This window comes from Lissotriton vulgaris, chromosome 3_1, assembly GCF_964263255.1.
Source record: "Lissotriton vulgaris chromosome 3_1, aLisVul1.2, whole genome shotgun sequence".
Lineage (NCBI taxonomy): Eukaryota > Metazoa > Chordata > Amphibia > Caudata > Salamandridae > Lissotriton > Lissotriton vulgaris.
In genome coordinates, this window is record NC_141689.1 from 1,837,677,713 (window position 1) to 1,837,690,611 (window position 12,899).

Below are 12,899 nucleotides of genomic sequence, written 5' to 3' on the forward strand. Positions count from 1 at the left end.
TGAAGCAGGAGCTCTCGAAAGATACCTCAGCAGACTTCTGACAGACAACAGAAATGACGGCCGTCTTACCAGTCTGTTTATGCGCACAAAGTCTTCTGGGGTTTTGGCCCATGGTGGAAGCTCGACATCAGATACCACTGCCCCATCATCCATCACTCCAAGATTATAATTATTGAAGTTGACAAACATCTCCGGGAGATAATAAAATTCTGGGATCAGCTCCTGTACACAAACAGAGACAAGAAGCTTGTTACAATGCTCCAGTGATTACAGAAACAGACAGACTGCTCCTTTCATGAAGGCCCTGGGCTCTGGCAGCTTAGAGGAGGTTATTGCACAAACGGACAGTATGTGATAAGAGTGCGCTGTTACTAGTGCAGCATAACGAGGACAAGGTAAACGAGCTGTTACATCATTTCAGATAAATTATGCTTATTGTTTCTTATACGTGTACAATATAAAAAAATAGAAGTAATGGACAACGATACCAAATTGTCAATTGAAAAGTACAAAAAGGCAAGTTAATTTGTCTGGGACCCACCACTGGGAAATCACAGGTCGATAAATAGCAAATAATAAAAACAAAGAACCACTGTCCTGACCTAACAATTTCGCGTCTCACTGTCAATAAAACCCGAACAATAGTAGTAGCGGTAAATTGTTAAGTTTTACGAAATCAATCAAATGAAATTTATGGAAATAAAAGCAATAAACATGACACTTTGGTGTATTTTGCACGTGGGACCAAAAGAGTGGTATATTTTCCCCTCCATCGGGAAAAATCAACAGGAATGCACCGAAAATCAAACGGCTGGTGCCACATTTGCCCTCCTTTTAAAAGGCAGACACCGCAGGAGGTTTAGGCCGCACACAGGCTGCCCTGGTGATTATGTGCGCTGGCCCGGCATCTAACCGTCAGGCAGCCCCGCAGACGGGGCTGCAATCCAGTCACGCATGGGTCAGTGGAGCAGTGGTCTCCAAGCTCCCCCCTCAGGGCCAGCGCCAGCCAGGCCGCTGCGCGCAATGGGAAGGTCATCTGATTGGGGACAAGGTCAGGCCGGGATAGCCTGGGCAGAGACAGCTAAACATCAAGTAGGAATTAAGCCATTCTCACCTCCACATCACAGCGCAAAGCGCTGCGAGGCTTCCAGTCGCAGGTCCCTTTGTTTATACTCACTCTCATTAAAAATGTAGTTAAAAGAACAACGAACGCATACCACAAGGTTTCCAAGCCCAAGAGACTGGCAAATCCCCGTCCGTGCTGCGCCGAGCATGCCCGAGTCCCCAGCAGAGTCTAGGCTGAGGTGCCTTCTGCAATCTAGAAGAGGTCGCAGAACCCAACTTAAGGAGCCCACAAAGACTGTCTGCAACGCGGGTACAGAGATGGGCAGGCTTCCAGTAGAGCCAGACTTCCTGGCCTGGGGTCCAACTCCAGTGGTGATCAGGAGGTTCCTTAGAACCTCAGGGGTGAGAATGCGAAGTCCACTAACAACTCCCCTTGACACCTTTGGGACCAGTAGCCTGGTGAAAACGTGACATATCTGCCAGGAGAGGCTGCCTGGGTCCCGCTTTGAGGGACATACCTTATCGGGGAGAAGATGCTACTCTGAAAAACAAAGAGGCTGCATAGGAGCCTAAGCTAGATGAGTCAAATCTGCCGCGGTGAGGCCAGTAAAGATTTAAACCCCTGTGCCAGAAGTGAGATTTGGAAATCCCTGGGGTGTCCACAGAGGATGGGCAACCGCATCGGCGTATGAAGGAGAGGTGTGCCACGGAACGCACCAGGTTGTGAGTTCTGTACAGTGTGAGCCTCTAGCGTCAAAGAGCCTCAGAGAGCTCAAGAGTGGCGTGAGCCATCCACTGTTGACACTACAGAGGAATACCAGACCAAGAAGAGATTGACATTAGAGGTGGGTGAGCCAACAAATACAGGGCGAGCAGAGCCAAGGGTCTGGCTTGGCTCTAAGAGCCCATTCACAAGCAAAGCGCTGAAAATGTTCGGCATGTAAACCTTGCTGCATACATCATGCATACCTAGGATAGGCTCTTCAAAATTCAAAAAGTGCATTTGTATAACATGAAGAAGAATTTCACCTTAATACATCAGATTGCATCACTGCATTGAGAGGTATTTACTAAAAGTGATAGTGTTTAAATATGAACTTAGTGACATTACTGTCCCACGTCCTGACAAAATTGCTGCTAGTGAATTAAGATTTAGAAAAGGGGGGTGGTGATGAACAGAGTGTCTGAGTTAAACAGACCACTCTTACCCAGTCCAAAGATCAGGGCTTGATCCATCACCGTTATTTATCTCACTGCCCCATCCCAGCTCAGAACCTGAAGGTTCTGAAACTGGGATGGTGCAGTGAGCTAAAAAAACGGTGTTGGATCTAGCCCTGATCTCTTGACTGGGTGAGAGCTTTCTGCTTAATTCAGAGAGACTCTGTCCCTCACCACCCCTTGTTGTAAATATTTTTGTCCACCCTAAGCGTGGAAGGGTATTCTCAGATGTGAGACCCTTGCTCATTGCACCATCAGGATTCAAGCAAACCGGGCCGAAGACGGCTGTAATGCCAGAACAGGTCCCCGGGAGCTTGTTTCCTTCCCAGTGTAAGAATTGGCTTTTGTAGTTTGGTTTGCCCTGTTCCCATCATGCACTGGGACAGGAACAGACTAATTTGTATACAGCCAGGTTCTGAAACTGGGATGGTGCAGTGAGCTAAAAAACGGTGTCGGATCTAGCCCTGATCTCTTGACTGGGTGAGAGCTTTCTGCTTAATTCAGAGACTCTGTCCCTCACCACCCCTTGTTGTAAATAGTGAATTAAGAGGCAAGTCTGTTGTCATCTGTACCTGAGATTTCTATTATACATGGGGGAACACTGTAGTCTTAAAACAAACACAAGAGGTTTTGGTATAACACACATCCAGAACTCACATATTTAAAGGTGTTCTCATATGTGATAACTAAGAAAAAGGAGGATTAGTGAAATAAAATATTTGCATAGATCACACACGTTGGCTGAGCGAGCAAGCAAAGACTGATCACTGACTGGTTTCACATTATGCAATTTAGCCGCAAGATGGCTGTCGCTTCTCTCCTTTTTAACATCAAACGTTTAAGATTTGTTTTTAATTCTTGGTACATGAGGCTAGAGTTTGGGTGGCAGACAGAAGCCACGTGGCATCGGTTCATTTTGGGCTTGAGATTTCAAGAAGACCTCAAGATGAGCCAGAGCCATGCTTGGGGCTCAAGCCTTCAGTGGCTCGTCTACCTCTAACAGACTTCAGCAGAGGAGACCATACCAGGCAGGGTACTGGCCGCTACAACCTGGGATAGAAACTTAACTAGTTGTGGTGGTGGATTTTGTGATTGGGCTAGAGGAAGAATCTGGAATGCAGGATCATTACGACCCCCAGACCAGCCTCCCTTCGCCTGGTCCTGGAGCTGCTGCTACTCACCTGTACTTCAGGTGCCAGCGTTCACCTTGCCAAGTGTGAACACAACGGTGGGGTCATGGACAGGACAGACAATTGCTCCACTCTGGGGGCTACGCAGGATGCACGCCATACAGGGTGGTGCAGCACCAGCTAATCAGAATCAAGACAGGCACTGCCAGCAGACAACCCCAATTACTTTGAATTGCTCCACTGAGGACAGCAATGTAGAGTGACATTGCAATCCAGGAAGGGTAGGATTAGTGCACATCTACATCAGGAGAGACATACTGAACTGTAGGAGCTGCCCAACGAGACACACCTAGGTCTCTCCCACAGGGCCAAAGGCTGATGTATTCGATCAATTATTAAGATTAGCATGGGTGCTGCTCCCATTAGTGTCTCTAAGGAATGTAAGGAATGCCCACTGTTTATTTTGTTAAGTGATTCTCTTTTTAAAACATTTTTTTTTACTTATTGAGAATTCATACCGATACAAAACATAAGAGCCATTTCATTTCATAGATCATTCCCTACAGTGTTTCATCCATCAAGATTAAAAGCAGATACAAAAGATACAATAAATATATATATATAATAACATATTTCTATCTTCAGTAAAACCATTCTGATTCTTAAACAGTTTATACAAAAAAAGCAAGAATACGAAAATTTCCTGACCCATAATTACATTCGCGAATCTCTCCATCCTTTCAAGGGTGCCCACATTTTTAACCCAAATTTCAGAGTCTTCCTACCCTTTAGTACGTAGAGTGTGGCCTCAATATTATGGATACCAAGGAGTCTGGTCAGCCACATTTGGAACGATGGGGCGTTATCGTCCTTCCATGCTGCTGATATAAGTATGCGCAATACTGCCGTTGAGATAAAGACAAACACTTCAACCTCTTTATTTAAGTCCAGTTTAGTATCCCTTCCAAAGATCATCAGGGTCGGGGATTGGCTGATCTTACTACCTAGCAGCCCCTCCCAAAATGTCTTGATCTCACCTTTTATGATGCTTAGTATCTGGCAATTATGAAACATATGCACCAGGTCCGCTGGACCTTTCATACATCTGGGACAATTATTATCTTCCCTCTTACCCCAGTTGAAGAGTTTGGATGGTGTATAATAAAGGTTAAATAATGTTTTGAAATGTTGCGCCTTCAGATTAGAGGAGCGTAATATTTCCTTATTTAACTGTAGCACTCTATCAAGATCGACATCTGGATCCGCCAGTTTACTGGCCCAGGAGGTTTCATTTTTATCCATGTCGTCCTAGATTCCAGATATTAAAGCTTTATACATAATTTTGATTCTGCACCCTCCTTTTAAAAGATATTCCAATGCATTACAGCGATTGCCAGGGGAAATATGGGGTCTTATAGATTTCAGCATTTGCACAACCTGGAGATGTTTGATATTTTGACTGCTAGATATCCCATATTTCCTCTGAATTGCATAAAAACTCATCAAAACCTCCCCTTCCATTATGTCACCTACTGTCCGAATGCCCAACTGTTCCCAATATTTCCATGTACCATCAATACTTACGTTTGGGAAAAACCCTGACTTCCAGAGAGGAGTGTATAGATTAATCTTTAGAATTAATAACATCTTTTGCACTTTTTTCCATACCTCCCACGTACTGTCCACTAACTTATATCTTGTTTTCTTAAAGAACCTACGCCCTGTTTTCCTTAATAATGTCCCCTGGACCTCCCTCCCCATTAGCAGCTCGTATATGGAGGGAACATTTTGGTTACTATGAAGTGGAGCTTGGGCATCGGATTTGCTTGTAGACAAATTGAATAAAATTGCCATATGCGTTAACAAGCAGGCCCAATGATAATACCTTAAATTCGGGACACCCAATCCACCTAGATCCTGGGGTAGAGACATAAACTTCAATGACCTTCTGATATTCCCGTATTGCCATAAGAATCTCATAAACATAGTTTCCATAGATTTTAACAACACCTCGTCTATTAAAAATGGGATAGTCCGAAACAGGTACAGGACTTTAGGTAACAGCCATTTTAACCCCTTCAGTGCTGATGACAAAGCCAGCTCGTCATGGGCTTTACCTGCCCTGTGCTTATGACGAGCTGGCTTTGTCACAAACAATGGGATCTCAAAGGATCCAGCACCCAGCGGCGTTGAACCTCCCTATGAGTGACAAATGTAGGGTATCCATTCTTTTAAGTTCCTATTCAATTGTTTTTAACAGTGGGATAAAGTTATAGTTTACAATTGACTCTGTTGCTGCATTAATAGTCACCCCCAAATATATTGTGGCATCCACATATCTGTAATCAGATTTAACAGTCTTTTTTGTACAGATAACCTGGGTTTTCCCCTCATTCAAACGATACCCTGAGTGACTACCAAACTCCTTGGTTATTTCCACTAGTACACGCATTACCGAAACTGGTTCCACCGTGATGACTGCCAGGTCATCGGCGTAAGCCAAGATCTTAGTCATGTAGCTATTAATTATAACTGGCTTAATCTCCACATTGCGTAAGATCTGCCCAATCAGTGGATCTATAAACAGGGCAAACAAAATGGGCAAACAGGGACACCCCTGGCGTGCCCCTCTCGTTATAGTGATCTTCCCAGAGCTTTCACCCATCCGCAATACCCTAGCAGCCAGGTTGGAATACATAGCTTTGATGGCGGTCAAGATTCCTGGCCCAAACCCCCTACCTGCAAGTACCCCCAAAGGTAGCTCCACCTAACGCGGTCAAAAGCTTTTTCGGCATCGAGGAGGATCATGGCCATCCCCCTCCCCCCAACAGCATGGGCCTCAAACAGGGATATTGCACACCTTACATGATCTGTTGATCCACGCACTGGGATAAACCCATGCTGCCAGGGGGAGACAAGACCGCCAATGACCCTCCCCAGCCGTTTTGCCAGAATCTTAGCGTATAATTTATTGTCCACGTTTATCAATGATATCGGTCTATATGACCCAGGGTTGTCCTTTGGCTTTCCTTTCTTATGGAAGATCACTATATTTGTATTCCTCCAAGTCTCCGGTATTACCCCAGTGGCTACTATGCCATTAAAAAGATCCCGGAGCAGTGGGACCACAACACCTGAGATACACTTGTAGACCTCCAATGGGATGCTGTCAGGTCCTGCCGCTTTACCTGCGGCAAATTCCTGTAGAGCCTCTAGCACCTCATTGATCGTTATATCCCTCTCCAGTATTTCCCTTTGCAGTCCCTCTAATTTAGGACCTTCGTCTAGGTACACCCCATGTGGATTTCCCCCCTCCATCTCTTCCTGATACAGTGTTTGATAGAAGTTTTTGAACACATCTAAGACCTCATGAGGTTCCACATACTCCTGACCATTCTCCTGAATACTTGTTGTCATATTTTTACTGGCCTCGTGCCTGATTCGAAGTGCTAGTGCTCTCCCCGCTTGTTCCCCCGTTTCATAAATTTTGCCTTTGAAGGCTTGGTATTCAGAAGCAGCTTTCACAGCCATCTGTTTATGTATATCTGCTTTTACAGTGTTAATTCTAAGCTGACTTGATTTCCCATCTTTCCCGTAAAGAATATCCCGACCATGTTGTTCTTCTGCAAGTTTAGCAAGTAGCCTATCCTGGTCTTCCAGCACTTTCTTCCTTTTCCGGGCAGCATAACTGATAGTTTTCCCCCTAAGTGCTGCTTTAAATGTGTCCCACACACTATTGCGAGAAGCGCTATACTGATTGGCGTAAAAAAATTCCCTAGCCCATTTCCTTAAACGCTCTACATACGTCCTGTCTGTCAAAATTTTCCTGTCGAATGTCCAAGCCCTTTGTTTTCTTGGTACCTTTAGAAAATCATAGCTCATATATAGTGGGCTGTGATATGAAAGGACCTTCAGCAGCTTCCTGATCCTGACCGTACCCATTTCTGTATATGATATAAAAAAAGAATCTAGTTTTGTATATTTTTGATACGGGCAGGAGAAATAGGTGTGTGTACCTTGGATTCCCAGGCTCCTTATAGCCCCACACATCAGAAAGGCCGTGGGACTGCATCAGCGAGCTCAGAGCCCGGAAAACCCTTGGCTTCCGGCCTACGTACTGATTTTTACCGGTGAGATCTACGGATATATTAAAATCCCCGCATATGACCAAGGGAGTGGGCCAGTTAACCAACTCACTCTCTACGGACTGAAAAACCTCAGGGTCATCCTGGTTAGAGCCATATAAGCCACAGATTGTTATTCCCAAACACATTTCAGCCGAAGCCCACCTCCCTAATGGGTCAGACTTAGACCGCTTGACCCCGCCCAGTCCTATTTTCCCTAGGATGACTACCCCTCTTACTGTGGAGGTCTGAGAAGAGCAAGATAAAATATCGCATCCCCTCAAATTAAGCAGGTGCTTTTTTGCCCAGGGTAAATGCGTTTCTTGGAGACATAAAATGTCTATATGTTCAGACTTAACAAATTCAGCCAATCTCTGCCTCTTTTTCAATCAATGAGTCCTCTTGATAGAACAAAAACTAAGATTCACCATTAATACCTTTAAACATTTTCCTTCAACATTTGTACCATCCGCTGGATAGAAACAACAATTAATCCGATATAAGAACCTTGCCCGGCCCCTATGCATAAGAACCTACTTGTACCATGAATTCTCTTTTTATGCCTTTTTCCCCCCTTGAACCCCCCCTGTCACCCCAACCTTCCCTGAACGAGCCCCCCCACCCCCTTCCCTATCCCCAACCCCTCCCATCCTCATGAAGCGCTCAGACCTTTGTCTGTGCCTGTGATGGTCGCAGCGCGAGCGTTTGGGCATTTTCATTCAATTACTTTTCGGTGCCTTATGCTCCACCTTACCACCCCCAACACAAGTTAATAATCAGCTGTGATACAAAATACCAAAAAGGAAAAAAAACCCTGAAGAAATAGGAAATAAGAAAAACAGATTAAATAGAGATGGCAAGGTTCCCAGCTTCCCATCCCTTCTTAACACCTGCTTAAACTACCCCTAACCAGCCCTTTCATTTACACATTTAAACCCCTAATTTCCTAGGGAGTCCAAATATTCTTGTGCCTTCACTTCTGAGGCAAAGTACTGAGTTCGACCTTCATTTATTATTTTTAGTTGTGCGGGATTGAGGAGATATACTTGAATGTGTTTATCCTGAAATGGTTTGATCAATTGTATCAGCCTACAGCGCCTCTCCACCGTCGTGTGGCAAAAATCCGGTCTGACAAAAAAGGTGACTCCCTCGTCGGATCTTCGTGCCTCAGGTCTGGCTTTTTCTGCAATGGCCTGCCGGAAGATGAACTTGCCCAAGAATATCAAGATTGCCCTAGGCTTGTCCTCTTCCTGCACCAGATCAGATTCTAAACGGAGTGCGATGCGCTCTCTGAATTTCAGCGGACCTGTTCCAGTCAGTGAGCTCTGGGAAAGAGGCTTTAAACAGATTTACCATGTACCCCCTGACATCCGAGCCCTCCATTCCTTCGGGTATCCCCAGTACCCGCAGATTATTCCGCCTGAGTCTGTTTTCCATATCCTCCAGCTTCCACTGGATATCGGTGACCTGGGCGCATTGGGACTCTACTCTAGTAGTAGCTGTGGCAGCCTCTGATTCTGTAGCAATGATCCTTTCTTCAAGGTTCGACACCCGGTCGCCCACAGTGGCACATGCCTTGGACAACTTTCGGACCACACCTTGCATCTTCCTCATTGCGGCTTGCGATTTTTGACTATCCTGGCGAGTTTCCTCGCGATGAGCCAAGATTGCCTGGTGGATGACCTCAAGGATCGGTGTCTGGAAGACCGGGTTTACAGGATCTGGACTTCCCTGGAGAGGCATAGAGGATGAATGATCCCAACTCAAGTCTCGCACTGGCTCCTGTTGATTAGATTGAGCATTTGCCATTTTAGCTGTATTAGGGGGTCCTGTTCAAGGTCACTCTCTGTTTCAAAGTTGCTATCCCCATGGGATGAACTCCTATTGTCTTCGGACTACTCCGCCTCTTCTGAGAAGGAATAAAAAGATTCACTACTCTCCTCCTTCTCTCTTCCATCCGGCAGGGTCGCAGGGAGGCAGAGCCCTTCCATCCCATCTACGCCGGAGGCGCTACCTATATCTGCCTGAAGCGATGCTGATGTCAATACTATCTGACTACTTTCAAAGGCTCCCTCAGCCTGTGTGATTAAAGTCTCGTCCCCAATTGACTCATAATCCTTCGATACTATCTTTATTTTGGCAATAGCTCCCCCTACATTACCAAGTTGGTCATTACTAATGCCTCCCTTTTCTCCAGTGGGGGAGGTCTCTGCGGGCCCCATTCCTGTTTTTTCACCTGCAGAAACCCTGGGGGCCTGTTGATCAATATCCCCCCTTTTCCCAGTGGGAACCATACCTGGCACTTGTGTCCCTGATAGATCGACCTCCTCCTGTAGGTCCGCAGGGGTAGCTGCCTCTCCAGTCTTGGGGGTTGGGGCTGCTTTGCTCCGTGAGAACATTCCGGGGATTAAAGCAGTAGCTGGATACGTCTTCACAGTACCCTCCTTCCCCTTTCTTGGTGGCTCTACAGAGGGGGTACGAACTTCAACAGGTAAAACATCCTGCTCCACTGCCTGGGTCTTCCTTCTGGCCGCTGCTGCAGCCGCCATTGTCGATTTTGCAGAGGCTCCTGGAGTGGGTTTGGGCGCTATTCCAGCAAGGCTCCGCTACCTCCGCTGACTCCGCTGATTCCGCTTAGTCCGGCAGAACACGCCCACCACGCCAGAGCTGAGGACGGGGCCAGGGAAACGGGATGCCGTTCAATCCACGGAGCCACAGGAGATCAGGCTTCCAGCTCTCACACCGCTCACCGCAACAAAAAGCAGGCAGTAAGTCGGCAGCATTTAGTATTTTGCTCTTCTTTCTTCCATACAAATCCTGATTATAGCCTTAAAAATGCCAGCGTGGGGCTTCAGTAAACCTTGCCGCTCCCCGCTAGTGCTGCCGTCGACCACTACGCAATCGCCATCTTGCTCCCCTTGCTCAATGATTCTCATGTGTGTTAAAGTACTTGTTTTACACTTTGAAGTACTGGCTTTGCAGTGAATTATTGATTACTATCTAACGTTTGCTCTATTGTAAATCTCAATCCCCATACCACCTCCCTGAGTAAGTCGTGGACTGCTAAGCCCCGCTTCAACTGAAAAGAACTTCCACAAAAGATTCAAAACCTTGGTATGATGGAAGGCTAAATGAAGACAGACGCTCTCTCAGAGTAATTGAACGACGTTGGAGAGCTGCTCCCTCAGCTGACCACCTCAAGATTCTAAGAATCGCCAGAAACTCCTATTTTAGAAACATCAGAAAATCTAAAACCGACTTCTTCAGGACTCAACTAGACCAAGCCAAGAAACTCCCCAAAAAGCTATTTGATCTCATCAAAACCCAAACCAAGAGCGTACCCAGTCTCCCTAACGCTATCCCACTTAATCTACCCAATTGTGTTGAATTTGGCTCCTTCTTCGCTTCTAAAACAGAATCCATAAAATCAGATCTACGCAAGGACCTTTTATCCCTCTCAGACATGAAGAACAAGTTACTTACTTTCGGTAACGCTTTTTCTGGTAGATACAATATCTGCTTGTGGATTCCTCACCTTCCGAATGTTGCTGACGTAAGGGGATATTCACAAGGTGAGAAATCCACTGGCAGATGTTTCTATCAAAAAAAGAATTCATCACTGCCCCCGGTTATGCACAAACTAACGACCTCCCAAAATACAAACTAAAAAACATCGCAACTTGGTCCCACTTCAACACTTACAGTGAAGATTCCATATTAACTACGCTAACCGCTCTGAAACCCTCCAATCATTTCACAGACCCATTACTTAAAAGACTTAATTCCTCTGTTACTACCTCTCTGGACCAAGATCTTAAATGCGTCCCTCCTTCAAGGATCCATTCCAGACATCCTGAAAATAGGTCAGGTGTCGCCTATCCTAAAGAAAACAACAGCTGACCCCTCGACGTAAATAACGATCGTCCGATTTCTAACAAACCTATGCTAGGCAAACTCCTGGAAAAATGCGTTAACATGCAGATGAACAGTCACATTGATCAATTCAACTGCTTAACCAATTTCAATCAGGCTTCCGAGCAGGTCACAGTACCGAATCAGCCATGACACATGTAACTGACGACGCTCTAAAAATCCTGGACCAAAACGAAGCTTGTTTACTTATCCTACTCGACCTGTCATCAGCATTTGACACCGTCAAACACGGCAACCTGCTTGAACTCCTGTATCACAGTATGGGAATGTTTGGAACTGTATTGACTGGTTTTCTCCAACATAGATCACAAGATTCAAGGTCAACCAATCCCTGCACAACCCCATGCCAATCACATTAGGAGTTCCACAAGGCTCCTCCCTCTCACCAACCCTTTTCAACCTTTTTATGGAAACCCTTACCGATCTTCTCAGCCTCGCCAAGATTCACTTCCATAGGTATGCAGACGACACCCAAATCTACATCAAGATTCACTCACTTCATGACATCAAATCATTCAACTACATACTACAATAAACCCAAACATGGCTGGCCGAAAACCACTTGAAACTAAACTCCGTCAAAACGGAATTCCTCTTAATCGTCCCCCCTAACAAACCTCCCACTATCCTGGATTGGCTGAAGCACCTAACAGCTCTCAAAGGAAAACCTCTCATTGTCGACTCAGCAAAATCGCTAGGTGTAAGGCTTGACAGCAACTTAAAGATGCAGAAGCATATCAGCGCCTCCACAAAAGGAGGTAACTTCCACTTGAAGACCCTGCGAAAACTGAAACCCTTTCTGCCAGCCTACGATTTCAAACAAGCAGTTCAAGCCCTAGGAATCCCTATAGTGGAATATGGGGCGGAAACCTTATGCTGCCTCCCAAGGTAATCGACAGCCCCACTAAGAGCCACTATCAACTCAGCTGCGAGACTCATCTCGGGTTCAAAGAGAAACTCTCACATATCCCCTGACCTGAGAGCCCTCAACTGGCTGCCGTTTGAAGCTAGAATATATCTGAAAATCGCATGTATGACGCACAAAGCCTTACACCACAATTACCCACACTACCTAGCTCAGAAATTGGTGCTCTCTGCAGGCATCAGAGCATCCAGGAGTGCCAATACTCTTCTTCTAAAACCACAACGATTTGCCAAGAATAAAACCTATAACCGATCCTTCTCTGGAATGGCTCCTAGGACCTGGAACGCTTTGCCCATTGAAACAAGAATGAACCCGTCCACTGCCTCCTTCAAAAATAAGTAAAAGCGATCCTCATGGCTAAATTCACGGGAACTCTGTCCTTTTACTGTATATTATTACCAGTTCTGTTTTTGTGCTCCATAATTGTCCTTTTGTTTTTTGCGCTAGCTTATGTGTACAAGTATAAGCTATGTATAGCTGTTTCACCTATATCTTTGTGTGCTA

At 45.6% G+C, this 12,899-nt stretch overlaps 1 protein-coding gene across 1 annotated transcript in view; it reads right to left on the reverse strand.

Moving 5' to 3' along the window:
* LRBA (LPS responsive beige-like anchor protein) overlaps positions 1-12,899 on the reverse strand; it is a 2,444,222-nt gene that overhangs the window by 618,446 nt on the left and 1,812,877 nt on the right. Inside the window, exon 47 of the mRNA XM_086962285.1 lies at positions 70-222. Within this exon, the coding sequence (XP_086818411.1) occupies positions 70-222 (153 nt within the window). The remainder of the gene's footprint in view (positions 1-69; positions 223-12,899) is intronic.